This window comes from Ostrea edulis, chromosome 4 (assembly GCF_947568905.1).
Source record: "Ostrea edulis chromosome 4, xbOstEdul1.1, whole genome shotgun sequence".
Lineage (NCBI taxonomy): Eukaryota > Metazoa > Mollusca > Bivalvia > Ostreida > Ostreidae > Ostrea > Ostrea edulis.
In genome coordinates this window covers 78,689,325-78,717,025 of record NC_079167.1, presented here as the reverse complement: position 1 = coordinate 78,717,025, position 27,701 = coordinate 78,689,325, and the positions used below count along the sequence as shown (strand labels likewise).

Here is a 27,701-nt window from a genome sequence, read left to right as displayed (position 1 = left end):
TACCAGCTTTTCCTTTTTCTCGCTTCGAAATTTAACTTTCATATGGGATGCTTACTCCTCCTAGGCATCTGATCCCACCTCTGGTGTGTCCAGGGGTCCGTGTTTGCCCAACTATCTATTTTGTATTGCTTGTAGGAGTTATGAGATTAATCACTGTTCGTTATCTTCACCTTGCAAGGAACTTTACCAAAATAATCAAATATGCTTTCTTAATGGTTTGCTTAGATGGAATTTAACAATTCTATGAACGTGTACTTATCAAAATGTGTTTAATTATTGAGTTAAAGCGTATCTTATTACGTAATATTAATTAGCTAAACACCCATCGCATTGGGTCTATACGTCACGCACTTTAACACGCCAATATTACAATAAACACATACGACTCGGTTTCAAAATAAATTCAGTACACCAGATCTGTAAATTGGGAAGGCTTGTTTGATAAAAAGCGGTATTTCACTTAAGATTTATGATTAAATTACATAACAAGGGGGATGTGAGATTACAGAAGAGTACGGAGCGGCATTCTCAAAGTAGTTTATCTCTTGAGACGTTTCGGATATACCTGCACTATGTACATTTGTAGTCTACACACCATACCTGACACCTGTCCGTGACACCTCAAACAGAACCTGATTATCACTTATTACCGAAGCCACCAAAGACAGTTTCTGTTAGTTTACTTTGATATTTGACCTCCCAACTTCTGTTATTATGTTCCCCAAACAAAGTTTGGGAACATATTGTATTTACTCTGTTTCTTATTATTAAGGTCTTACGTTCAGACGGAAGACCTTATAGTGATTGTACTGTTTATTATTATTCCCCCCTTTTTTTTGTCGGCACGATTTCTCAGAGATGGCTGGATGGATTTTCTTGAAATTTTCAGGGATGATAGAGAATACAAATACCCCGAGGAGATTTTTCATTTTTTCAAAATTCACTTCCGGTCATCACATATGTCCAATTTCCGTTTTTTTTTAGAAGAGATCTTGTCCGCGGGAGATCTCGGAAACGGTTAAAGGTTAAGGCACCAAACCTTTCAGGAATGATAGATCATGACAAGTAGGTTTGTCGAATATGGTTAACTCCGTCAGCCGTCACTTCCTGACTTCACTGGAAGTGATTAAAGAAATCGAAAATTTCAGATTTTTGCTTTTGACACAAAACGATTATTAATTTATTGTTTCATTCTTGTAGTTTTGAAATATGTTGATCCTATTGGAATCAAAAACGGCAACTTCCCGTTTTAAGAAAAAACTGGGGAAAATCTCGCTTGTATATGGAGTATTACAAATCATTTTCTTTTATGTTATAGACATTGCAATTGTCTAGACTAACGTAAAATATTTTGGTGAAATCTACTTCCGGTCGCGAGATTTGCAGTCTTCAAAATGAGAATTTGTTCAAGCTAATACTCTGCTAATGTGAACGACTGAAGTCTCAAGTTTTCAAGTCTGATAGTCAGTCATCAGTTTGTTTGCATCATGTGAGAATCGTACGTAGCCGTGACTTCCGGTCGTGACAGGAAGCGGTATAAAAATGTAATTTTTTGAAGTTTTTTTCCTTTTGTCAGATATTGGGGCTAATATGGATGATGATTAGGTCTTGTTCATGTAAAATATGTCCACCGGAAGTACCGACCGAAAAACCGGAAGTTGTCTCAAACATAGGTATTTTTGACGAAAGTTAAAAGTATGATTAGTTGAGAATTATTAAGGTGTAGAATGAAATATTTATTCGATTGGAGCTCTTCAATCTCGACAGGAAGTAGCATAGCGGAATACCTACTCATTACTAGTAATTAGTTTCTAGTTATTATTATTTTTCTCCGGTACTTTTGTGTTCGGGAGTGTTCTAAGAAACTTCAAAAGGGATTGATATGAAACTTTCCAAGATGATAGTATGAAGTTTGTAGATGTGCAGAACGTTAATAATTTTGTCTGCACGTGCATGCACGCGCACGCACGTGCATTGCAATTTTGGTACATAATATACGAAATCGGAATTCACAAGGGATCGATATGAAACCTTGATAGGATGACAGTATATCATTTGTAGATGTGAAAAATTATATTCATTTTGTCTGCACGTGCGTGAATGCGCATGCACGTGCATCACGATTTATGTGCACTAACTTTGTAATCAGTCTAAGTTTTTTGTTGTTCATTGAAATGGTTTGATATTCATATCATAGGTAGGTATTGAGATCCTTAACTGATCTGCATGGTCAAAATTACTAATCAACAAGCGCATACACGTGTGCTTCATTTTGATTGGATAATACTAAAACGTATATAACTCTCTTGTGAATAAAGCGAATGAGTTGATATTCACAACATAGGTAGATAATATGTGTATCTATATATTGGGGTAATAAAAAATGCCGACACACACGAGGATGACCATGCATCGTCTTTCAAAACTTATTTTTTTTAAAGGACGATAACATTTTTGTTTTTTATCAAATTCTTTTGATCTTGAGGCTCTAGGTGCGTCTTGGTACTCCTTCCAAATTGCTAATGGTTACAACTACTGCTCAGGACGTGCATGCACGTGTGCTGAATTCTGATTGGACGATTTTAAAATCGCTATAACTTCCTTATATTTGATGGAAACGTTATGAAATTCATACTGTGGATATATAATACAAATGCCTGTTGAATGACATCAACAAAAGTGCGGAATCATACACGCATGCGCGTCTATGCATGTGCAACGCTTTCTTTCATTTCTTGGTACTGAAATGACCATATTGAACGTACTACATGTAATTAAAGGCTAAAATAAAATGATTTTTTGCTATAGGTTTACAATGACATCACTTTTTAATTGGGGAGGTTTGGGGAACATATGTAACGGTCCCCGTTACAATCAGAACTAGTTTATTTTGTTATGCCCCTAAAATATTTTCCCATTTAAAACTTATACGATTTAGAACCAACATTTTAACTGTTAAACCAGCTGCATATTCATTAGATGAAATATAGAGCAGAAACACGAAAAATGTAATTACTAGTAATGGTTATTAATTAGGACATTGAATGTGTTTTCTTTTAATTTACAAATGTAGTAGATACGTTGATAAATGTACGAAATCATACTGTTTTGTTTGAAGTCAACAAACCATGCATGTGCATCTGGTAAAAACTATAAGTAGGAAATGAAGGTGTATAACAAAACAGTTATAGACTGTGTCATCGGACAGCAGCTATTTTGTTTATTAACCCTCGAACGGATCTGCGGACGTCAGCTTAAGGCTTCTGGCAACAGATCCATTCTCTGGTCAATCAAACAACAGCTGTAATCGGACCCAGTCAATAACTGTATAATGTATAACTTAACAGGATTGGGCAGCTGGTAGCCCCATATAACCCTTCTCCTGAGGTACAGAGTCACTATATGACATACATACATGTACTTATCATAGATACAAACTTAGTCGCAATAATCAAATCAGATAATAGATATCAATAAAATACCTAATCATAGTATATATACATATATAACATATCAGTAGTAAGGGACATAATTATCTTGTTATGGCAAAAAGATTAAATATAGTGCGTGTACTTTGTATCTTTACTGGACTGTTTACTGCTATTCCATTATTATTTCTAAGCATGTGGGAAGTACGCACTGTTATTCATTATTGAATAGTATAACATTTCGTTTCATATTTGTGCTGTTTGATCATTCACATCATGCTTGTGTGTGTTTGGGGTTCTTTTCCTACCACTTTTATAATTCTTCAATCTATCTTTGACTTCCAGCACGTTCATCTGAAGAACTATGCATACATGATATATATCTAATATGGTTATCATCAAATGATTTTTGCACTTGAATCTGGCCATGTTTTTCTCAAGAACATTTTGATATGCTGAAATTATGAATAATTATGTTTTACATTGACAGTCTGTTCAGTCGGCCGGTATGGATTGAATTGTTCAGAGAACTGCAGTTCCCATTGCCGATCTGAAAGTAATAATTGTAACCATAGAGACGGACATTGTGATCATGGATGTGACGATGGATTCCAAGGAAGTAAATGTGAGGAAAGTAGGTATCCATTTGTTTAATGAACAATGTAATATAATAGTCTAACGAACTTTTTTTTTACCCAAAATAGCATACATACACATAAACACCTGTCTGTCCTTTATCTTAAGATGTTTATAACCTTTATTATTATTTTAAGGAAATCAATCAGTAAAAATGAAATACCTTACATGGTGTGAGATAATAGATAGTATGAACGTACCAGTCTGTTGGAGTAGTATTTTTATCTTTTTTGTGAAACACAATTTGTTATGGATAGTGGTGTACTGTAATGTTCTTACTTCGTTTGATCTTTTTATGTGACGTCAATCAATTACATCTACATGTAATGTTTGACATTGTCCGAACGCCGTCTTCCGCGCTGATAGTTGTGTGTTTCTTGAGTCAATGGTTTATTCCCTGATCTCGGCGTAAAATAGTAGCCAGGTTTTTAGTAACATTTGCTGTATTTTCTTGCATACTCTTGCTCATATTGTTTACTATCTCGCATGTGTTTATAAACACTTTTTGATAAACAGATTTTGTTCAAATTGTGTTTTGTCACAACTAAGGCCTAGCGGAAAACAAATAGGAGTGATGTGGTTGATAGGTAAGTTGTCTCGAGTCTCGTCGAGAATCCCCCCCCCCCACATTGAGACGTCACCAGCTGTAAATGAAGCACTGCGAATTTAGATCTATACTTAGAACGCAGGACCGTAACATGAGTCTTTATTGTGCAAACGCCTGTCGCGACATGGGATCTCCGTTTTTAAGGTCATATCCGAAAGATTATGATTCTAACTTTTAAATGTCGAGTGTTTAGTAAAAGAGCAACCACTACCTACATGTATGGTTACATCGTAGGTTTGAGGTGATCATGGCATGAGAGGGAATCGAACTCATGGCCTCCCGGTTACAAGGCGAATACTTCATCACTGAGCTACCGCAACCTCGGAAGTGGTGTGGAAATCATATCTAGAGTCATGTGTGCGGCATAAATGACAACAGACAATCCATCTCCCAATGAATATACAACTCATTCTTCAAAAATGTTGACGATTCACATACATATTGCATCTGACTCACTGACTTTATTCTACTGTCACATTTCGAAGAGAATCCAAAAAGTTGAATTTTTGTGTACACTGTGCGATAATATCGCTATTTAGAGCATACTTGATTGAAAACAAATGTAACAAGGATGTTTTAATTAATTTCATATTGTTTTACGTTCCATTCGAGAATTTTTCACTCGTATAGAGACGTCACTATTACCGGTGAATGGCTGCAAAATATAGGCCTATGCTAAAGAGTTTGTGTACGATAGCCGGTTAGGCTCAATTTCAAAAAGTGAAAAAAGTCTAAATCGTTTCAACCAGTTACTATCTCGTTATAACACGTTAATCATTTCCTTATAACAACTTAGTTATCTCGTTATAAGGAGTTAGTATCTCGTATCTCGTTATAATGAATTGATTATTTCGCTATAATCAGTTCTTATCTCGATATAACGAGTTAGTTATCTTGTTATAACAAATTCATTATCTTGAATATAACGAGTTGGTATCTTGTTATAACGAGTTAGTATCTCGTTATAACGAGTTAGTTAGCTTGTTATATTAAATTGGCTATTTCGTTATAACGAGATAATGATCTCCTTATAATGATAATGCTAAATTGTCAAAATAATATATCTTACGGAAACGTTGTAAGACCTTCTCTTATTCCCGAAATCTAAGATTATTCTTAAATCAAGTCGCACCAGTGATACAATTACAGGGGATGCTTACTCCTCCTAGGCACCTGATCCCACCTCTGGTGTGTCCAGGGGTCCGTGTTTGCCCAACTATCTATTTTGTATTGCTTGTAGGAGTTATGAGATTGATCACTGTTCGTTATCTTCACCTTGCATGTACTTAAGATAGATTGTAATTGTTTGTAAAAATACATATCTTGTAAAAGAAATCATCAAAGTATATATCAATTTGCAAATGTTTGTAAGCTTATATATATTTCCCCAGTAATGCCGGCCCCAAAGGGGCATGCTTTTAACAAACTTGAATCTGCACTATGTTGGAAGTTTTTTTGCAAATTTAAATTTTACTGGCCCGTTGTTTCTTGAGAAGATTTTGCCCAAATATAGAGTTAGCTCAAACATTTTTTTCTAACCATTGTAGTATATTAAAACCATAAAATCTAAATTTCTTCTTGACAATGAAAAATTTGTATTTTTGCTGATAAAAGAAAATGTATCGTCACTTATTCAATTGTTCGGAACTAGAAATAAAGATTTCCTTGTCATCTTACGTAATACATGTAGTCATCATAAAATAATCGTGAGCAATCCAGAGATTTTATTAACTTTAAATTTGCGGTTATTAATTAATTATAATCATTATGTTTAGATTTTGGAAAGAACAGGACCTGAAGATTTCCATAGATATTAACTCGTTATATAACGAGATAATTAAATCGTCATAACGAGATAATTAACTCGTTATAACGAAGAAAGGTATTATTAGTTTTATTATTATATTAGCTCGTTATTGAAGGAATGATTTTAATTCTGGGGCATGTTATACGAGTATAATCTGGTTTGGGTCAGTTTACGCTTTATAATCCAGAATTAAAGTCACTCCTTATAATTAATGCAAGAGACAAAGGTACTAATCTTCGATTATCAAACTGTATATAAATTCGAAAAAATACAAGTCAAATGAGCCGGTAAATGATTCACTTAGCAACAACGACGAAGCGTCTAGCTGTGAAGGCAGCCATCTTTAATCCTAGTTCTATAAAGCGTAACATTTGTCATGACAAAACATATGTGTAGGCTATGCATGCAATGCGTAATTCACTGCCCTTTGGAGATCGACTTTGAAGTCGCTCATTTCAGACAGATTGATAAAATATGGGTAATTGCAATGTTTAGGCCTACCCAAAGTAAGTCCAGATTAGAATAGGTCATCAGTACCCCAGCTTCTCGTAAGAGGCGACTAAATGGTGCGGGCCTTCAAATTAGACTGCAAAACCAGAGGTCCCGTGTCACAGCAGGTTTTCCACAATAAAGATCCCTCCCTGCTCAATCGTCGTAAGCGCTGATCATAGGCCTAAATTTTGCAGCCCTTCATCGGCAATGGTGACGTCTCCATGTAAATGAAAAAGTCTTGAGTGGGACATTAAACAATATACAATCAATCATCGGAAAATGTAGGTGTATTCTTGTATCCGATACTTCATTTCATGTCTACAAGAACAAGTATACACGTTAAAAGTAACTATCATTCCATAGGAAAGATTCAGATACCACAGAATGACCCTGCTGACAAAACCTTATCTAATTCATTCATCTTAAGCTTGACTTTATAGGTCAATGATAAATCCTGGAGCAAATTTAATTTTGAGCATATTTATGGTTGTTTCAAAAAATATCGAAACTATCATGCAAATTCAGATACCTTTTTTTTCTCTTTAATATATATCGATTTGTAATATAACTTTTAAAGCAATCCTCGTTTTACAATCGTTGTCTTTTGTTGTGCTCAAGAGATATTTTGCATACTATGCAAGTGTTCAATTTTTTCTTCTTCAAAAATTGCGAAAATAAACAACATTTAATACTTGTACACAACATTTCTAGTTCACCTCAGCTGAAAGTTCAAGTAAGCTTTTATGATCGCCTGTACTCCGTCGTTTTTACATTTTCGACTTCGTCTTCAGAACCACTAGACCAATTTCAACCAACTTTGTTCAACCAAAAGCATCCTTAGGTGAAGGGCTTTCAGGTTTGTTCAAATGAAAGACCATGTCCCTTTCAAATGGTAGATAATCACAAAAATGCAAAAATAGGGTGATGTCATTTAAATATTTTCTTCTCAAGAACTAATGGGCCAGAAAAGTTGAAATTGACATGCTTACTCCTCCTACACAGCTGATCCCACCTCTGGTGTGTCCAGGGGTCCGTGTTTGCCCAACTATCTATTTTGTATTGCTTGTAGGAGTTATGAGATTGATCACTGTTCGTTATCTTCACTTTGCATGAGAGCATTGTAACATAGTTCAGATTCAAGTTTGTTAAAATCATGGCCCCCGGGGGTATGATGGGGTTACAATAGGGGATCAAAGTTTTATATGCGAATGTATAGGGAACATCTTTAATGAGCCAAGGTGACTCAGGTGAGTGATGTGCCCCATGGGCCTCTTGTTTAGGTTTCGCGTTAATGATATGTGTAAATGTATGCAATAACAATTTTGATTAATAATTATAATAATATTCATTAGATCAATTCAAGACATTTCTGACGATAAAAGTAATTGTATCATACAGTCTAAATGAATAATTGTTATGATATAAATATTGATTTCTTATCGAAAGTTGGAAATAAAATATTGAAATCGCCGTTTTAAGGGGGAGCTCACAAAATTTGAAAAAGGAACTTCTCAAATGCGATGAAATGGTTTCATTTTAAGTTTTAAAAGTATTGAAAAACTCTTTACACCAGTAAATATTTTTCCTGAAAAACTATCACTCTTCATATTGAACTTTCATCATAAATTTTCAATGTACGTTATCATTCTGAATGGTATCGTGTTCTTGAATGAAGGGATTTGTCAAACCTGTCAATGTTTTTTTTTCTTTAAAACGTAAGGCTTTAGGAAAAGTATCGGCTTCATGGCAATATGAAATATGACATGCTATGAGTATGTAACACTTTATGAGCTGTGTTATGGAAGTTTATTTTGATTTTATTGAAAGTACATGTTATTCATCAAATATTATCAGAGACAAATAGATATTGTATCCATCGAAATATTTGCCTTGTGCCATTTTTGCCAGGATGGATTGAAAAACGATTTTGCTCCGTTTTTTATTTGCACAATACTGATTATTGGTTCTCTAAAGTAATACGTAAATTGACGTAACATTGGATTGACCCTTTTAAGGTATTAGCGAAAATAAATCAGTGGAAAAATATCCCTAGCCACCGTAGTAAATTTTGATGTTTTGAGATAATTATGATTGTCATTTTCTCTTCTTTTAGTTTGCATTCATGGCTGGTATGGAGAAAACTGCTCTGTACGATGTAACGAGAACTGTGTCAACCAGTCATGTGACCACATCACAGGCAACTGTACATACGGATGTAAACCGGGATGGAGGACTCCCAACTGCGAAAAGAGTAATTTTAGATATGATGTTTTTTACTAATATTCTTTGCAGCATATAGCTTTAAAAATATCAAACAATTCTTTTCCAGCTTCGGTATTTCAAATGACCAACAAATCAGTACAAAGATGACCAATAAAGTGCAAACCTATTTTTCCAAAAAGCTTTGCTATGATACTGTCAATTTTTAGAATATATCTGCGCTTTACCTACGTATGTCATACATCATCATACATGTATATTGAATGCAGTCGGACGTGTTTCATACCGATTGTTAGACCGTTCATTATATACTAATTTTGACTAAGGATTACTCCGTTTACTTGAATAAGATCTAGGGTCCACGACGGGTGTGATCGGTTAACAGGGTATGCGTACTCCTCTTTGGCATCTGATCTCACCTCTGGTGTTTCCATGCGTTTGTGTTTGCCCGGTTCTCAATGTAGTGCTCTTTATAGAATTTATGGGATTGATTGCTGTTCGATGTTCAAAATTCACCTTATCATCTTGCAGGAAAAACTCGAATCATAAATGAATAATCTTATATTGCTTCCCTCTAATGTTCTTCTAGAATGTTCAGTAAAAACGTACGGCAAAGGTTGTGGAAATCACTGCAGCAGTCATTGCAGAAATATGATATGTAATCCAATCAATGGATCTTGTTTGGAGGGCTGTATTCCCGGTTACTTGGGAAGTTTCTGCAACAAACGTATGTAGTTTATAAAGGATAGTAACACTTATTGTTAATTTCTCGTTAATTGCGATTAGTTTCATTGTGTATGTATTTAAGCATGTGACAATGGAACATATGGACTCAACTGCTCCCAGAATTGTTCTCAGAACTGCCTCGACGTTTGTGATTCTGTTGACGGATCCTGCACGTGTTTCTCTGGGTGGACAGGGTCCCCTAACTGTAGTGAAAGTAAGTGTCTAACTTATATTTTACCAACGAATATTCTATTGTTGAAAATGCTCTATCTCTGAGGAATTATATATCCCCTCATATATCATATTGTTATGTCTCCCATCTTTCAGGGGGAGACATATTGTTTTTGTACTTTTCATCCATCCGTCTGTCTGTCTGACACAAAATATTGTGAACGCTTCTCCTCCTATATAGCTGATCGGATAGACTTGAAACTTTATACAATGCTTCATTGTCATTTGTAGATGTGCATATTGTCGGGACAGGAGGATCCAATTATTTTTCTAAAAGTTATAGTAGATTTAAGAGGGGTGGATAATGTTAAAATAGCTTGTGATCACTTCTCCTCCTATATTGATTATCCAATTAACTTCAAATTTTGTACAATTATCGGAACAGGGGATCCATTTGTTATCCTTAAAGTTATGGTGGATATGAGGAGTGGGTGGTAACATAGTTTATGAACACTTTTCCTATGTGGCTTATTGAAGTTCATAGTGTATATTTTCCTGCTCATGCTTTCTCCTTTATACCAAGCAGTACATTAAAGGAACGTTTTATTTGGAGCACTTCCAATTTAGGGATCTGGTGAGACATTTGTTTATCATAAAAACAATCTCTAGTTAAATATTACGTAAGTCATGGTTTCAAAGTCAGTGATGAGAGCATCGACTTCCTGGGTCAAGGCTCAAGATCTTCTCATCACACGTCCTACACTACATTTCAATTGTTTTCCTCAGGTACTGAGAATCACCATGTGTGTATCGATGGGTACTAAGAGTCACAATGTGTGTATCGATCGAAGAAGAATAGTTCTATTTACAATCGTTTCGTCAAGTTACATGTACCACTTGAATTTGTAGACGTAAGATGTTGTACAATTACTTCATGCAATCGGTGTTTACTAAATTATCAAGATTATATTCTTTGAAGTATATAAAAGTTCCATAAGGTAATCAAATCATTCCAAATTCTGTTAATCGAATTCAAAATTCTATCCTATAATGTACATTATTGAATAAATTATAGTAAATGTAGGCATTAACTTCATGATTCTTACATTTAATATGTCATTGAAAATCAAAAAAAAAAGAAAGATTCGATAGCAGTACATCAGACAAAATATCCTCATATTCGAGTTAAATTCGTATTTTGTAGTGTTCTAGCTTTAGTGGAACTTGGATTGTAAATCACTAGTTATGTTAAATATACCAGGTATTCAAAAACGTACGATACTATTTTGTAATTGTTCATATGCAAAAGTTTATAGCTTTCACCGCTGAACGTTTGAAAAGGGGAAGTAACTCCTCTTGGAGTTGACTTAATTGATGTTGAGACCCTTAACTAGTGTGCATGGTCAAAATTACCAATCTGCGCGAGCATTTACTTGTGTTTCTTTTTGATTGGATGATACTAAAACGTTTGTAACTATCTTATTTAAAAAGCGAATGAGTTGATATTTACAGTGTTTGTAGATAATATGTGTATCGTTATATCTGTGTAATAAAAAATGCAAAACCACACGCGAATGGGCGTGCATCGTTTTTCAAATGTACATTTTTTAAAGAACGATACCGTTTTTGTTTTTGTTTTTCATCAAATTTTTTATGTTATGGTTATAGATGTGTCTTGGTACTCTTTACAAATTGCTGTTGTTAAAATTACTGCTGAGCACGTGCATGAACGTATGCTGAATTCTGATTCGACGAATTTAAAATCACTATAACTTCCTTATGATTAATGCAAACGTTATGAAATTCATACTGTGGGTAGATGATACAAATTCCTTTTGAAGGATATAAACAAAAGTGCGGAATCATACTTTCTTTCATTTCTTGGAACGTACCACATGTAATTAAAGGCTAAAATAAACTGATTATCGCTATAGGTTTACAATGCCATCACTTTTTAAGGAATATACCTGGTATGTAACGGTCCCCGTTACAATTAGAACTAGTTTATTTCGTTATCAACCTAAATATTTTCCCATTTAAAACCTATACGATTTAGAACCAGCATTTTAACTGTTAAACCAACTCTCATATCTATTAGATGAAACACAGAGCAGAAATACGAAAAATGTAATTATTGATTATTAATTAGGACATTGGATGTGTTTTCTTTTAAACTACAAATGCAATAGATGTGTTGATAAATGTACGCAATCATACTGTCTTGTTTGAAGCCAACAATCCATGCATGTGCATCTGGTAAAAACTACACGTAGAAAATGAAGGTGTATAACAAAACAGTTATAGACTGTGTCCTCAGACAACGGCTATGTTGTTTAACCCTCGAACGAGCTGTGGCCGTGAGCTTAGGGCTTCACGCAACAGATCCGTTATCTGGTCAATTAAACAGCAGTTGTCACCGGACCCAGTCAATAACTGTATAATGTATATCATAATAGGATTAGGTAGCAGGTAGCGCCTATATAAGTATTCTCCTGAAGTACAGAGTCACTACATGACATACATGTACTTATTATGAATACAAACTTAGTCGCAATAATCAAATTATATAATAGATATTATGAAAATACTTATTTAGAGTATGTATACATATTATAACATATCAGTAGTAAGTGACATAATTATCTTTGTTGTGACAAAAAGATTAGCTATACATGTAGTACCTGTACTTTATTTCTCCACTGGATTGTTTCCTGCTATACCATTATTTGTTAAGCATGTGGGAAGTACCCACTGTTATTCGCAAGATTATTAGTACAGTTACATTATTGAATATTATAACATTTGGTTTCATATTTGTGCTGTTTGATCATTCACATCATGCTTGTGTGTGTTTGGGTTTTTTTCCTACCACTCTTATAATTTTTCAATCTATATTTGGCTTCCAGCACGTTCATCTGAAGAACTATGCATACATGATATATATCGAATATGGTTATCATTAAATGATTCCGGCACTTGAATCTCGCCATGTTTTGTTCAAGAACATTTTTGATATGATGAAATTATAAATTATTATATTTCACATTGTTAGTATGTTCAGTTGGCTGGTACGGATTGAATTGTTCAGAGAACTGCAGTCCCCATTGCCGATCTGAAAGTAATCATTGTAACTATAGAGACGGACATTGTGAACATGGATGTAACGATGGATTCCAAGGAAGTGCATGTGAAGAAAGTAGGTATCCAGTTGTTATTGAACAATGTAATGTAATAGTCTAACGAACTTAGAATGGTACTTTGGTTTTTACCCAAAATAGCATACATACACATATACACCTGCCTGTCCTTTATCTTAAGACGTTTAATACCTTCATATTTCATTTAGGGAATTTAATCAGTAAAAATAAAATACCTTACATGGATGAACATACCAGTATGTTGGAGGAGTATTTTTATCTTTCGTGTGAAACACAATTCGTTATGGATAGTGGAGTATTGTAATGTTCTTACTTCGTTTGATCTTTTTGCGTGATGTCAATTACATCTTACATCTACATGTAATCTTTGACATTTTCCGAACGCCACCTTTCGCGCTGATAGTCGCGTGTTTCTTGGGTCAATGGTTTATTCCCTAATCTCGGAGTACAATAGTAGCCAGGTTTTTAGTAACATTTGATGTAGTTTCTTGCATACTCTTGTTCATATTGTCTACTATCTCGCATGTGTTGATAAACACTTTTTGATAAACAGATTTTGTTCAAATTGTGTTTTGTCACAACTAAGACATAGCGGAAAACGAAATTCGGAGACAAATAGGAATGGCGTGGTTGATTGGTAAGTTATTTTAATTCTCGTGGAGAATTTTTCACTCACGTTACAGCTGTAAGTGAAGCACTGCAAACTTAAATCTATACTTAGATCGCAGGGCCGTAGCAAGAGGCGGCTGAGTTAAAGCTTTCCCCATAAATACCAGTGCTGTACATAAATGTACTTTACCGCACTGGCACTGGCACATTACATGACGTCACAATGAAAAATATGTCATGACGAAAGTCATGACGTACATATATACAGTCCTTTTGCGGTTGGAAATGTCAAAATATTGTTTTGTTATTTACCACAGGTGTCAAACAATAAACCGCAAACGTAAAAGTTTCTGTCAAATGGGTTTTATTAATTCTCTTTGATATTGAAATAGTTTCAATTTCTACTTTATATAACATACATGCTAAATTAATATTCATATTATATTGTGATCTTGATATCACCCCTAATCTGTACGTATAGTGACTTTCACAATGGACTCATTTGCATAAACAGGGTTTCCGTAAATTAAAAAATCAGCATCGCCACGACACCCCGAGGTTTGTGAGTGAAAGATTTTTGATTTATGTGACATATGAACTTTAGTGCAAAAGGAAAGTTAGGTGAGGAAGTTGTGGTTTCAACAGAAAACATGTTTTTCAGGCTAGATTCAACTTAGTATATGTAAAAATGGCTGCATCTTGCATATTCAATGCAAAAATTAGACATGTTACAAGTTACGATAATCTTGCTCCCAACACTTTTCAAATTAAGAAATTAATATGCTTTGAAGTTATATTAACTTCAACTTGCATTGATATCTGGATATCGTGCCAACTGAACGATTTATACATTCACGGTACGATTTTATCTTGATATCTGATAACGTGATACACAGCTGATGTAGAGACTGTCGGTCGGGTGAAAAATGTATGGGAGGTCTATATGGACTTAATGATATATAAATATTGTTTTCGTATAAAAGGATTGTGTTTACAGAATTTGTCAAAAATAGTCTGTTTATTAATGCTTTTTTTTTTCTGACATATTTCTATGGCCCTACTTAACACAACTGCGGAGTCTTTATTGTGCAAAAGCTTGTCGCTATATGGGATTTCCGTTTTTAAGGTCATATCCGAAAGATTATGATTCTAACTTTTAAATGTCGAGTGCTTAGTAAAAGAGCAATCATTACCTACATGTATCGTTACATCGTAGGTTTGAGGTGACCATAGCATGAGAGGGACTCGAACTCATGACCTCCCGGTTACAAGGCGAATACTCCATCACTGAGCTACCGCGACCGGGAAGTGGTGTGGAAATCATATCTAGAGTCATGTGTGGCATCAATGACAAATGACAATGCATCTCCTTATGATTAGACAACTCATTCTTCAGAAATGTTGACGATTCACCTACATATTGCATCTGGCTCACTGACCTTATCTTACTGTCACATATCGTTTACCTGATCAGGATATGGGGCTCACGGCGGGTGTGACCGGTCAACAGGGGATGCTTACTCCTCCTAGGCACCTGATCCCACCTCTGGTGTGTCCAGGGGTCCGTGTTTGCCCAGCTATCTATTTTGTATTGCTTGTAGGAGTTTTGAGATTGATCACTGTTCGTTATCTTCACCTTGCATATCGAAGAGAATCCAAATAATGGAATTTTTGTGTACACTGTGCGATAATATCGCTATTTATAGCATACTTGATTGAAAGCAATGTAAACGGGGTGTTTTAATTAATTTCATATTGTTTTACGTTCCATTCGAGAATTTTTCACTCATATAGAGACCATTGCCGGAAAAGGACTGCAAAATATAGGCCTAAGCTAAAGAGTTTATGTACGATAGCCGGTTAGGTTCATTTTCAAAAAGTGAAAAAAGCCCATCTAAATCATTATAACGATTTAGTATCTCGTTATAACGAGTTAATTATCTCGTTATAAGGAGTTAGTATCTCGTTATAACGAGTTAGTTATTTTGTTATAACGAATTAGCTATTTTGCAGCCCTTCATCGACAATGGTGACGTCTACACATAAATGAAAAAGTCTTGAGAAGGACATTAAACAATAAACAATCAATCATCGGAAAATGTAGGTCCATTGTTGAATCCGATACTTCATTTCATATCTACAAGAACATGTATACACGCTAAAAGTAACTATTCTTCCATAGGGAATGACCCTGCTGACAAAACATTATCTTAGTCATTCATTTTAAGCTTAATCTTATATGTCAATGGCAGCGACTGGAGCAAGTCTAATGCTGTGCATCTTCATAGTTGTTTAAAAACAATATCGAAATTATACTTTTTTTTCTCCTTGATATCTATCGATTTGCAATATAACTGTTAAACCAATCCTCGTTTTACAAGCGTTGTCTTTTATTGTGCTCAAGAGATATTTTGTGTACTATTTTTTCTTCAAAAATTGGAAAAATAAACAACATTGAACACTTCTGCACAACATTTTTAGCTCAACTGAGCTGAAAGTTCAAGTGAGATTTTCTGCTGCCTGTTGCCCGTCGTATGTCCGTCCGTCCATCTGCACGTCTGTCCGTCTGTCTGTAAACGTTTTACATTTTCAACTTCTTCAAAACCACTGCACCAATTTCAACCAAACTAATTCAAAAGCATCCTTAGGGGAAGGGCTTTCAAGTTTATTCAAACGAAGGGCCATGTTCATTTTAAAGGGGAGATAATTAGAAAAATACAAAAATAGGGTGAGGTCATTTAAAAATCTTCTTCTCAAGAACTACTGGGCAAGAAAAGCTGATATTTACATGAAAGTTTCCTGGCATAGTGCAAATTCAAGTTTATGAAAATCATGGCCCTCGAGGGTATGATGAGGTCACAATAGGGGATCAAAATATTACATGCGAATATATAGGAAAAATCTTTAAATATGAGCCAAGGTGACCCAGGTGAGCGATATGGCCCATGGGCCTTTTGTTTAGGTTTCGCATGAATGATACGTGTAAATGTATGATTAACAATTTTAATTAATTATTATTGTGATATTCATTAGATCAATTCAAGGCATTTCTGAGGATAAAAGTAATTGTATCATACCGTCTGAATGAATATTTGTTATGGTATAAATATTGATTTCTTATCGAAAGTTGGAAATGAAATATTGAAATCGCCATTTTAAGGCAGCTCACAAAATCTGAAAAAGGAAATTTTCAAATGCGATGAACTGTTTTTTTTATTAAATAAGTTTTAAAAGTTTGTAAAAATTCTTCACACCAGTAAATATTTTTTCTGGAAAACTACCACTCTTCATATTGAACTTTCATCACAAATCTTCAATGTACGTTATTATTCTGAATGCGCGGGTATGTTAAGGCAGGTCATGCTTCATTTATGCACGTAAACTGCATACTTTTTAAAATATGTCTTACATAGAGAGAGGGAGCTACTAACTCTTAAAAACTATTTTGGTTGTTTACATGAGAACATTTTGTATCATAACAACATGACAAACATGCGCTTCCGTGTGACGTCATTGCATGCTGTTATAAATAGATCATGGAGGTACCTTAATAGAAAATGTAAAAGTAACACATTATCCCAAGATTCAAATATTGGTCTAACTGGCGATAATGACGGTAAAATACCCATAGTACATCAGAATTACTGATAGAATCCTACCACTTTCAAGAAGAAATAATTATTGAACATTTAAACACGAAACCATCTAGGTCATGTTTTACATTTTGCATGATGCTATGTAGTTTTCTTTAAAAGTTTTCTTAACAGAGGATTCTATCAGTAATTGCCGTGTACATTAGTTTATGACCTTTCAAACGGTGTATAGAAAGTCTCTAAAAGTATGCGGGCTAATGTGCTATTTTTGCAGTTTTATTTCAGTCTGTGACAGAGGAAAATCGGATCGACATGCTAAATGGAATGTTTTCTCCGTTAAACAAAGTTGTCAATGAATGATATCAACATATCTTCTTAATATCAATAAATTCTCAACGTTTCACATATATATTCCATATATCCCATGTCATATATTTCAAATACTCTACATTTTGTCGATATTTGCATGACACACATAAACAAATTCCTTGCATGTGTCAACGTCACTCGATGTATAGTCATGACGTCATCAGTTTACTTTCATATCGATCAGACAGAAATTACACAACAACAGTATAGCATTTCCAATTTCGTTGGATCTTAGTAGCTGCATGGTTTATTTTATGCATAAATAAAACTGAAATAAAAAATAAAATCGGAATTTAATATATACTTAGTGATATACTTATTTCAATTATGACGTCACATTGTTTCACGGATTTTATCCCAGTAAACATTTTCATAACCTGCCTTAACGTACCCGCGTGGTATGGTGTTCCTGAATGAAGGGATTTGCCAAACCTGTCAATATTTTTTTCTTTAAAGGTTGAAAGTTTTATGAAAAGTATGGGCTTCATGGCATTATGAAATATGACATGCTATGTAACAGTTTATGAGCTGTGTTATGGAAGTGTATTGGGATTTTATTGAAAGTACATGTTATTCATCAAGTATTATCAGAGAAAAATATATTTGGTATCCATGGAAATATTTGTCTTGTGCCATTTTTGCCAGGATGCATTGAAAAACGATTTTGCTCCGTTTTTATTTGCACAATACTGATTATTGGTAGTCTAAAGTAATACGTAAATTGACGTAACATTGGATTGACCCATTTAGGGTATTAACGAAAATAAATCAGTTGCGAAATATCCCTACCTAACGTAGTAAATTTCAATGTTTTGAGATAAATTATCCTAACGATCATCACCATAATTTTTAAGCTTTATTTTGTTCCTATTTATCTTACATTCAGAATTATTTCTTAAGTTTATTTGCATTATTTTACTGATATCTGTCAGTATGTATGTTATATGCAGGCCCATATTGAAAACTAGTGTTACCGTTAAATATGTAATCCTGTATGATTAGAGGCCTTATTATTATTATTAATATTAACAGCATTGTATATTTCTCTTCTTTTAGTTTGCAATGCTACGTTTTATGGAGAAAACTGTTCTGTACGATGTAACGAGAACTGTGTCAACCAGTCATGTGACCATATCACAGGCAACTGTACACACGGATGTAAACCGGGATGGAGGACTCCCAACTGCGAACAGGGTAATTCTTAATACGGTGTTTCTTGTTAATATTCTTTGCAGCATACAGCTTTAAAAATATCAAAAAATTCTTTTCCAGCCTTGGTATTTCATATAATTGCCAAATCAGTACAAAAATGATCTATGAAGTGCAAACCTATTTTTCCAAAAAGCTTTAGTATGATACTGTCAACTTTTAGAATACAAATATATGTGCGCTTTAACTATATATGACATACATGTATATTGAATGCTGTCTGACATATTTCATACCAACTGCTAGGCCGTTCTTTATATAATAATTTGGACTACGGATTATTCTGTTTAACTGATACAATTTAGGGTCCACGACAGGTGTGATCGGTCAACAGGGTATGCATACTCCTCCTTGGCATCTGATCTCACCTCTGGTGTTTCCATGGGTCTGTGTTTGCCCTGTTCTCTATGTAGTGCTCTTTATAGAATTTATGGGATTGATTGCTGTTCGATGTCCGAAATTCCCCTTTTCATCATAAAAGCTCGAATCATAAATAAATAATCTTATATTGCCTCCCTCTAATGTTTTTTTAGAATGCGCAGTAAAAACGTACGGCAAAGGTTGTGGAAATCACTGCAGCAGTCATTGTAGAAATATGACATGCAATCTAATCAATGGATCTTGTTTGGAGGGCTGTATTCCCGGTTATTTGGGAAGTTTCTGCAACAAATGTATGTAGTTTATAAAGCATAGTAACACTTATTGTTAATTTCTCATTGATTGCGAATATGTACGTTGTGTATGTATTTAAGCATGTGAAGAAGGAACATATGGACTCAACTGCTCCCAGAATTGTTCTCAGAAATGCCTCGGCGTTTGTGACAATGTTAACGGATCCTGTTCGTGTTCCTCTGGGTGGACGGGATCTCCTGACTGTAGTGAAAGTAAGTGTCTAACTTTATATTTTGCCAACGAATATTCTATTTTTATCTCAACTGAGCTGAAAGCTCAACTGAGCTTTTCTGATCCCTGTTGTCCGTCGTCTGTCCGTCCGTCTGTCTGTCACAAAATCTTGTGAACGCTTCTCCTCCTATATCGCATATCGGATAGACTTGAAACTTTGTACAATGCTTAATTACCATTTGTATATGTGCACATTGGTGGGACAGGATGATCCAATTATTTTCCTAAAAGTTATAGTGGATCTAAGAGGGGTGGAGAATGTATAATGGCTTGTGAACAATTCTCCTATATGGTTTATCTGATAGATTTGAAACTTTGTAAAAAGCTTCATTGCTATTTGTAGATATGCATATTGTCGGAACAGGAGGATCCAATTATTTTTCTAAAAGTTATAGCAGATATAAGAGGGGTGGATAATGTTGAAATAGCTTGTGATCACTTCTCCTCTGATATTGCTTATCCGATTAACTTGAAATTTTGTATGATTATCGGAACAGGAGGATCCATTTGTTATCCTTGAAGGTATAGTGGATATGAGGGGTGGGGGTGTAAACTAGTTTGTGAACACTTCTCCTATGTGGCTTATTGGAGTTCATAATGTTTATGTTCCTGCTCATGCTTTCTCCTCCATACCATGCAGTACATTAAGGGGAGGAGGTTTCGTTTGGAGCACTTCCAATTTAGGGAGCTGAGGAGACATTTGTTTTTCATAAAAACGATCTCTAGTTAGATATTATGTTTATAAGTCATGGTCGCAAATTGAGTAATTCCTTGGTTTTATGAGCTGCAACTCATGAGAGCAACGACTTCCTGGATCAAGCCTCAAGATCTTTGTAGATTATCATCACACGTTCTACATTACATTTCAAATATGTCCCATGTTTTAGATTTTCTCCTCAGGTACTAGGAATCACAATGTGGCTATCGATCGAAGTAGAATCGTCCTATATATCTACATAGGTTATATATTTACAATCGTCACGTTACATGTACCATTTGAATTTGTAGACGTAAGATATTGTGTACAATTACTTCATGCAATCGGTTTTTACCAAATTATCAAGATTGTATTCTTCAAAGTATATCAAAGTTCCACAAAGTATTTAAAACATTCCATATTCTGTGATCAATCTCATAACTTCAATATTTATATTACAAATCGCATTTTTCTCCATGAACCAACCAGTTTCAGAGCGCGATACAATCCGTTCATATTGACTATGCGCTAGCGCGATTCACAAAATTTATCTCAAATCCAAATCCGTTCATATTGACCATGAACAGCTCAAACAGGTAAACTGAGTTATCCGTAGTAAAAATCAGTGCGCTAAGAACGGTTCTCAATCGAATTCAAAATTATACCCTGTAATGAACATTATTGAATAAATGATAGTAGTAGTTAGCATTAACCTCACAATTGTTTGATTAATTTGTCATTAAAAGTGCAAAAATATATAAGATTCGATATTAGTACATCAGACGAAATATCCTCATATTCGAGTCAAATTCGCTTCTGTGTTATAGCTTTCGTGGAACTGGTATTGTAAATCACTAGTTATGCTAAATATACCAGGTATATACAAAAAATGTACGATACTATTTTATAATTGTCCAGATGCAAAAATCTATAGTGTTTCTCCACTGAACGTTTGAAAACGGGAAGTAACTCCGTTTGGAGTTATCTTACGTTATCCTGCATTTATATACCTAATGGTAAGCCCGGGTTCCGTTCTCGGTCCCAGCGTCCCGTCAAACCATAGACATTTTCATAGATGGTACCTGTTTCTTCGCCAAGCGTCTTAACACTACCTGCTGCGGTCGTGAGCACCATGCATAACTCAAAATTGTGACACTTCATCTAAAGTTTGATATGACTCGACAGGAGTGAACAATCAACGAATCGGACCTTAAACGAGTATTTGGACCCGTCCAGGTTCAGTATGAAATTCAAATAACTCCACCATGCCAGGTTATGATAGTTCAACACCTATCAAAGGAATGTATTCTATACCAATCAGTATATTTTTCGATGTTGTTTTGTCTGTAAAGCCGTAAACGCGGAAATTAGGTCTAAATTTGAAGCCCTTCAGCGGTATTGGTGACGACTCCATGTGAGTGAAAATTCTCGAAAGGGACGTTAAAACAAGATACAATCAATCCATGGTCAAAGTCAGCGTATGAGTAACGACCTAAGAATTGATACGAAACACGTTAGACAGGATTAAACCCCATGACAGACTGTATTAGCAAACTAGGTCGTTAAAACTACCATAACATTTGCGAAATGCTGACTTTAAACAAGACTGTTGAAACAGGTATAACATAAACTTGTTTGTCATTAGCCTGCCTCGTGTTAAAACTGTTCATACGCAGAACAAGCTCATGTGTACCAAATCAGTTGAAGACATAAACAACATACGCAGGTGACAATGAAGTATTGCTACATAGACATTGGAAGATGACGATAGAGAAGATGAAATCATCCCGTTTGTCATTAAGATGAGTTGTTGGTTTGCGGTTTACATCTATATTCAATGAAATATTCAAGTACGAAGCAAATATGGAAGATTCTCTGTGGTATCTTTTATTTCGAGTTAACTGGATATCGAATCGACATATGTTGAAAGAAAATGGTGCTTTTTCAAAGTTTTTTCTTGTCCTAAACAGATAGGCAATAAAACAAAAACGTTCTATGTTAATTCTTCTCCGTTATCATACGTTTGAGAGAATATTTCCATTATCAGAATCTTCGCAGTCAGGAGGTTCTGCAGCACAATCTGATACGACAAATTCTGGCGCAGTAACAGGAGCTGTGGGAGGGGCGGTGGGAGCCGTGGGTCTTATTGTTGTACTCATCACAGGGATACTGTTTATACGGTACTTGTACTTCATCTATACGGTACATTTTATTGTTAATCTATTGACAAATGAATCACATAATGTATTTTTAACCATTTTCCTTTGTGAAATTTATACAGAAGAATGAATCAATTTTAAAGGATATGTTAAAACAAAATTGTTAAGACATTAACAATGAAATATAGACAAACCTTCCTCTCAAAACTAAAACTTCATTCTGTATTTATGTAGATGGAGAAGAAAGAAGGAGAAAAAGCATGATGATACGGAGACGATAACATTTTCTTCTGTCCCAGAAACGTTAACAATAGGTAATTCTGCTGCTGTAAAGATACCTTATTGTTAATATTATCAAGTACAGTATATCATATCAGCAATATTCATTATTAAGGTAACTATGTTAGAAATCTTTGTTTTAATCACTGATATAGTGGGGGGAGATAAGCACAGGCAAAAGTAAATATTTTCGTGTTGCTAATTTTTCCTGTTGGCTTACATTAGCATTACGTGTCGTAGGTCAATTTGATACAACATGTATAATGTTTTACAGGAGATAAAAGACATGAAGATATGGAAATGAGTGGAATCGGAAATCCTGGCTTAGAATTAAAAACTAACGAGGAAATGCTAATGACGAATGCTAAAATAGACATATCTGTCGCAGATTTTGATACAGCAATATTCGTCTTGTCTGAAAATCAGAATGCCAAGTTAAAAGAAGAATATATGGTATGCGTCTTCTGATTAATAAAATTATGTAACAGATGAATCGTACATATGAATAGTTCAATTGAAATTAATTGGATATTGTGCATGATTGTCTGTAATTTCTTGATATATGGAAATGATTTAGCAAATCGTTTTAGTATTATGTCTTTGGAGGCTTTAAGCTGGTGGTGGTTTTGTTTGTTTGTTTTGAAAATATAACTCATGTCTTAGTTTGTTCATTGTACAGGTAAGTTTGGAATCAAGTCATTCAAGATATCTGACGAAGACTTGTAATAAGATTAAGAATCAGTTCTCACTATTCTGTACAGAAATAAGATATTAAACATATTCTGTTAATGTTGCATATATATTTTAGTGCATTAAAATTATTTCTCTGCATATACAATTTTTTCGTTTCATTCACTGGTGTGTGTAGACAATTCCTAGAGGACAACTACACCCATGTAATGAAGGAAAGAAACAGGAAAATGTGGCCAAAAATCGGTACACAACGATTTTCCCGTGTAAGTGTCTCAGTGTGACATTCTTTGAACTAGTAATAAGTGTTGTGATAAATATCAACAGCCTACATTTTGTTTTGAGTAGATGACCATTCACGTGTTGTTCTGGAAACATCGCCAAAAGAGTCAGACTACATTAACGCGAATTATATTGAGGTCAGTGATTTGAATCCATTTTTATAGTGGTTAGTGTTAATGAAGTACACAAATAAAACTCTGTATCGCCAAAGAAATAAAATCTACATATATAATGCAAATGAGTAGCCATAATTTAGTTTTTATACAAGAAAGGCAGATTGAAATTGTTGAAAAATCAATGAGTAAAGTTATTCCTGATATTAATCTTCAATTTCGTCATGGTCACAGGATGTGCAAGGAAAGAAATCGTATATTGCAACGCAAGGTAAATATACAATGTATATCTTCATATATCGATTTTCAAGTGCCCGTTATTATTTCAACATATTTTGTGAATTTGTAACATTAAAATAGACGACTGGACATGCCATTTTCGTTTGGTGAGGTGATTGTTTACTCTGAATCCTGGGTGTGTTCCAATAAGCCTGTTTATATTTATCAGGACCAAAATCAAAGACAACTGTTGATTTCTGGAAAATGGTCTGGCAAGAAGACATTAGTGTAATTGTTTGTCTGACGAATCTCAAAGAGGGAAATAAGGTTAGAAAGAGACTTGATATTATGATTCAAAATCAATGATTAATAGTATGCATACAAGGGATACAAATTGTACGTATGCAATAAGGTGATAATAAACTGATCACATGGCTCTCATGTACGTAACGTGATCTTACTCGCAGTAAAGTTGTATTATGATAATAACCTTACTTGGCCCCTATCTTTATCAGAACAAATGTGCCCAATACTGGCCAAATTCCAGTGACAAGATAAAGAAAGGCAACATCAGCATACGAAACCAGAGAGAAAACGTATACGCGGACTACGTCATCAGACACTTCCGCTTGCAAAACAGCGCCGTGAGTCTTGCATGTTTACGTCATTAAATTTTATACGTCAGCTGAGAAAATGGGTCATGCTATGGCCAAAATTATATTAAAGTATGTGAAGCAGAATTATCTGTAATATAAGATTAAAATTGTCATGCAGAAAATGTGCACCTATATCATTGACAAAAAGTGGATTATGAAGACAAATAGATGAAAGGTTATGTGCTTATAATAAAATGATAACCCACACTTTAATTTACACTCTCTATCTATGTATATTGAGTCTGAACATGACAGGAATCAAATTGAGGATATCCTGATATCTAGTGAATTGCACCTCATACCGGAATGTACATAGTATGCTTTACATCTAATGTATAATTCACAGTTTGTTGCCTAATTTTGTGTCTGGATAGTTCAAAATTTTGGATTGTACAACTTACGATGAAGATAAATTGCACTACATTGCTAAAGTTATTTTGGTAAAGCTTAGATTGTTCCCAATTCCACCTTTCCCACTCTAACTGTAACATTAAAAAGTAACAATTAACAATTTCTACCTTTATCGCAAATGCATATATATATAAACGTTACTAACTTCCAAACAAAAATGTTTTATGCAGAACGTTTTGTATTTACGTGCTTCAGTTGTAATGTTGGAAATTTAGAAGATGCATGGAATATAACTTTCATTTCATTTAATGACTAAAGACAAATCCTTGAAAACATATTAACATCATGCCTACCCGTCATAATTGTAGTGCAATATAATGAGATTAACTCATGATAAAATATCCAGGCCATTATATGATGAATTAAGATTCGAAGAATATGATGCAGGTGCCAGAATCCAGAATTTTAAATGTCGTATTCTGATTATGAAACATCAGTATACAATTTGTTCAATTTATATGAATTATAATATTTTGATACGCATCTTTTCGTCACCTTTCTCTGCATCAGATATATCCAATATTTCCAACTTTCCATATAGGTGATCATTAACTGTTTAATTTCAGGATAAAGTTGAGCGTGATGTGTGCATGTTCCACTACACGCAGTGGCCAGACCACGGTGTCCCAGAACCGTTGGCTCTCGTGGTATTCCATCGACATGTTCTGAAAACTTCTGTCGAACATCCAGGGAAGTACACTCTTGTCCACTGCAGGCGCGTATTACTATTTATTCTTTCATATTTTTCAATAGCAACATAGTATAATTCATCCACTGAATATTTTCACACTGTCGAAGTCATAACAGTGATATTTTCAGTGTGAAAATAACATTACTTCATGACAGCAATGAGAAACTGTTGGGAATGTACAAGCTAAGACACAAAATATATTCAAAATTCTGAAATTGGATTTTAAACATTTCGCGCACCAGACAGGATTTAGTGAACTTTGATTACTTTCAATATAATTTACCATGCTGATAATGTCACTGTTGTTGAAGGGTTTTTCCCCAAAAATAATCCTATTTATCAAATAATTTTACTATACATCATTAATTGAGATCCATGTCTAATATACTAGAATGTTAACCATTGATAATATCAACTACTTCTATTTTAACCGTTGATTATATTAATGAATTTCATTTTAACCCTTGATTATATTGATGACTTCTATTTCAACCGTTGATTATATTGATGACTTCTAATGACCTCTATTTAACAATACAGCGCAGGGATTGGTAGGACAGGGACGTACATTGCATTGGACGCGCTTAATAAGGGAGGGGAGATAACCGGGAAAGTTAATACCCGGCAGTATGTAGAAACCATGAGAAACAGCCGTGCTAACATGATCCAGGGCGACGTAAGTTTGTGTTTTACTCTCTTTGATTCCTAGTGGATAGTTTTACGGGATATCTTGATCAGGTAAACGGAGTTATCCGTAGTAAACATCAGTGTGCTAAGAACGGTCTAACATTTGATATGAAACACGTCAGACAGCATTTGGCCCAATGATAGATTATAGATAATAAATTTCAATTGAAATGGTAATTGTTACGTATGTGTTCTCGTTTATCGGTGTTCAGGTGTTTTCAAACAAATCTCATTCAGACGGAACTTCGAAATCAAAGTCCTAGATCTGGTTAGTAGCATTCAATTCTCTGTAAAGAATTGTTGGTAGATCTGTTATATCATGCATTGTGCTACTTTGTTAGGTGACATATTTCTATATGAAGCAGAATTTATTCAAAAACTTCTGCAAAGAATTGTTGGTAGATGTGCTATATCATGCCTGCACTCCTTGACATGTTACATATCATATTTCCATGGGCACTAATTGTCCTCCTTTGTTAGTTGACATGTTTCTAAATTCATATGAAGCAGAATTTATTCAAAAACTTCTACGCGAGAAGAAAAAATATCTTGCTGTGGCCTTCAATTCGACATTTAGATATCTCGACGACGTTTTGTCTATTAATAATAATAACTTTCATTCATATGTCGATTCGATATATCCCTGTGAGCTCGAAATGAAAAACCCCAAAGAGTCGTCCACTTCTGCCTCATACTTAGATATTTTATTGAAAGTAGACATTAACGGCAAACTGACAACTCAACTGTATGACAAACGGGATGATTTCAGCTTCTTCATCGTCAACTTCCTATATCTATGTAGCAATATTTTATTATCAGCATCATATGGTGTTTATATCTCTCAATTGATTCGGTATGCAAGAGCTTGTTCTGCGTATAGTCAGTTTTT

General features: G+C 34.6%; 1 protein-coding gene across 1 annotated transcript in view; it reads left to right on the top strand.

Moving 5' to 3' along the window:
* The window catches only part of LOC125663561 (receptor-type tyrosine-protein phosphatase alpha-like), a 90,362-nt gene that overhangs the window by 55,829 nt on the left and 6,832 nt on the right, over window positions 1-27,701 (top strand). The window contains exons 7-20 of the mRNA XM_056163851.1: window positions 3,919-4,062; window positions 9,084-9,221; window positions 9,780-9,917; window positions 9,999-10,130; window positions 22,673-22,805; window positions 23,019-23,098; window positions 23,338-23,516; window positions 23,932-24,019; window positions 24,102-24,172; window positions 24,383-24,419; window positions 24,597-24,694; window positions 24,883-25,011; window positions 26,001-26,149; window positions 26,666-26,801. Coding sequence (XP_056019826.1) covers window positions 3,919-4,062; window positions 9,084-9,221; window positions 9,780-9,917; window positions 9,999-10,130; window positions 22,673-22,805; window positions 23,019-23,098; window positions 23,338-23,516; window positions 23,932-24,019; window positions 24,102-24,172; window positions 24,383-24,419; window positions 24,597-24,694; window positions 24,883-25,011; window positions 26,001-26,149; window positions 26,666-26,801 — 1,652 coding nt within the window. The remainder of the gene's footprint in view (window positions 1-3,918; window positions 4,063-9,083; window positions 9,222-9,779; window positions 9,918-9,998; window positions 10,131-22,672; window positions 22,806-23,018; window positions 23,099-23,337; window positions 23,517-23,931; window positions 24,020-24,101; window positions 24,173-24,382; window positions 24,420-24,596; window positions 24,695-24,882; window positions 25,012-26,000; window positions 26,150-26,665; window positions 26,802-27,701) is intronic.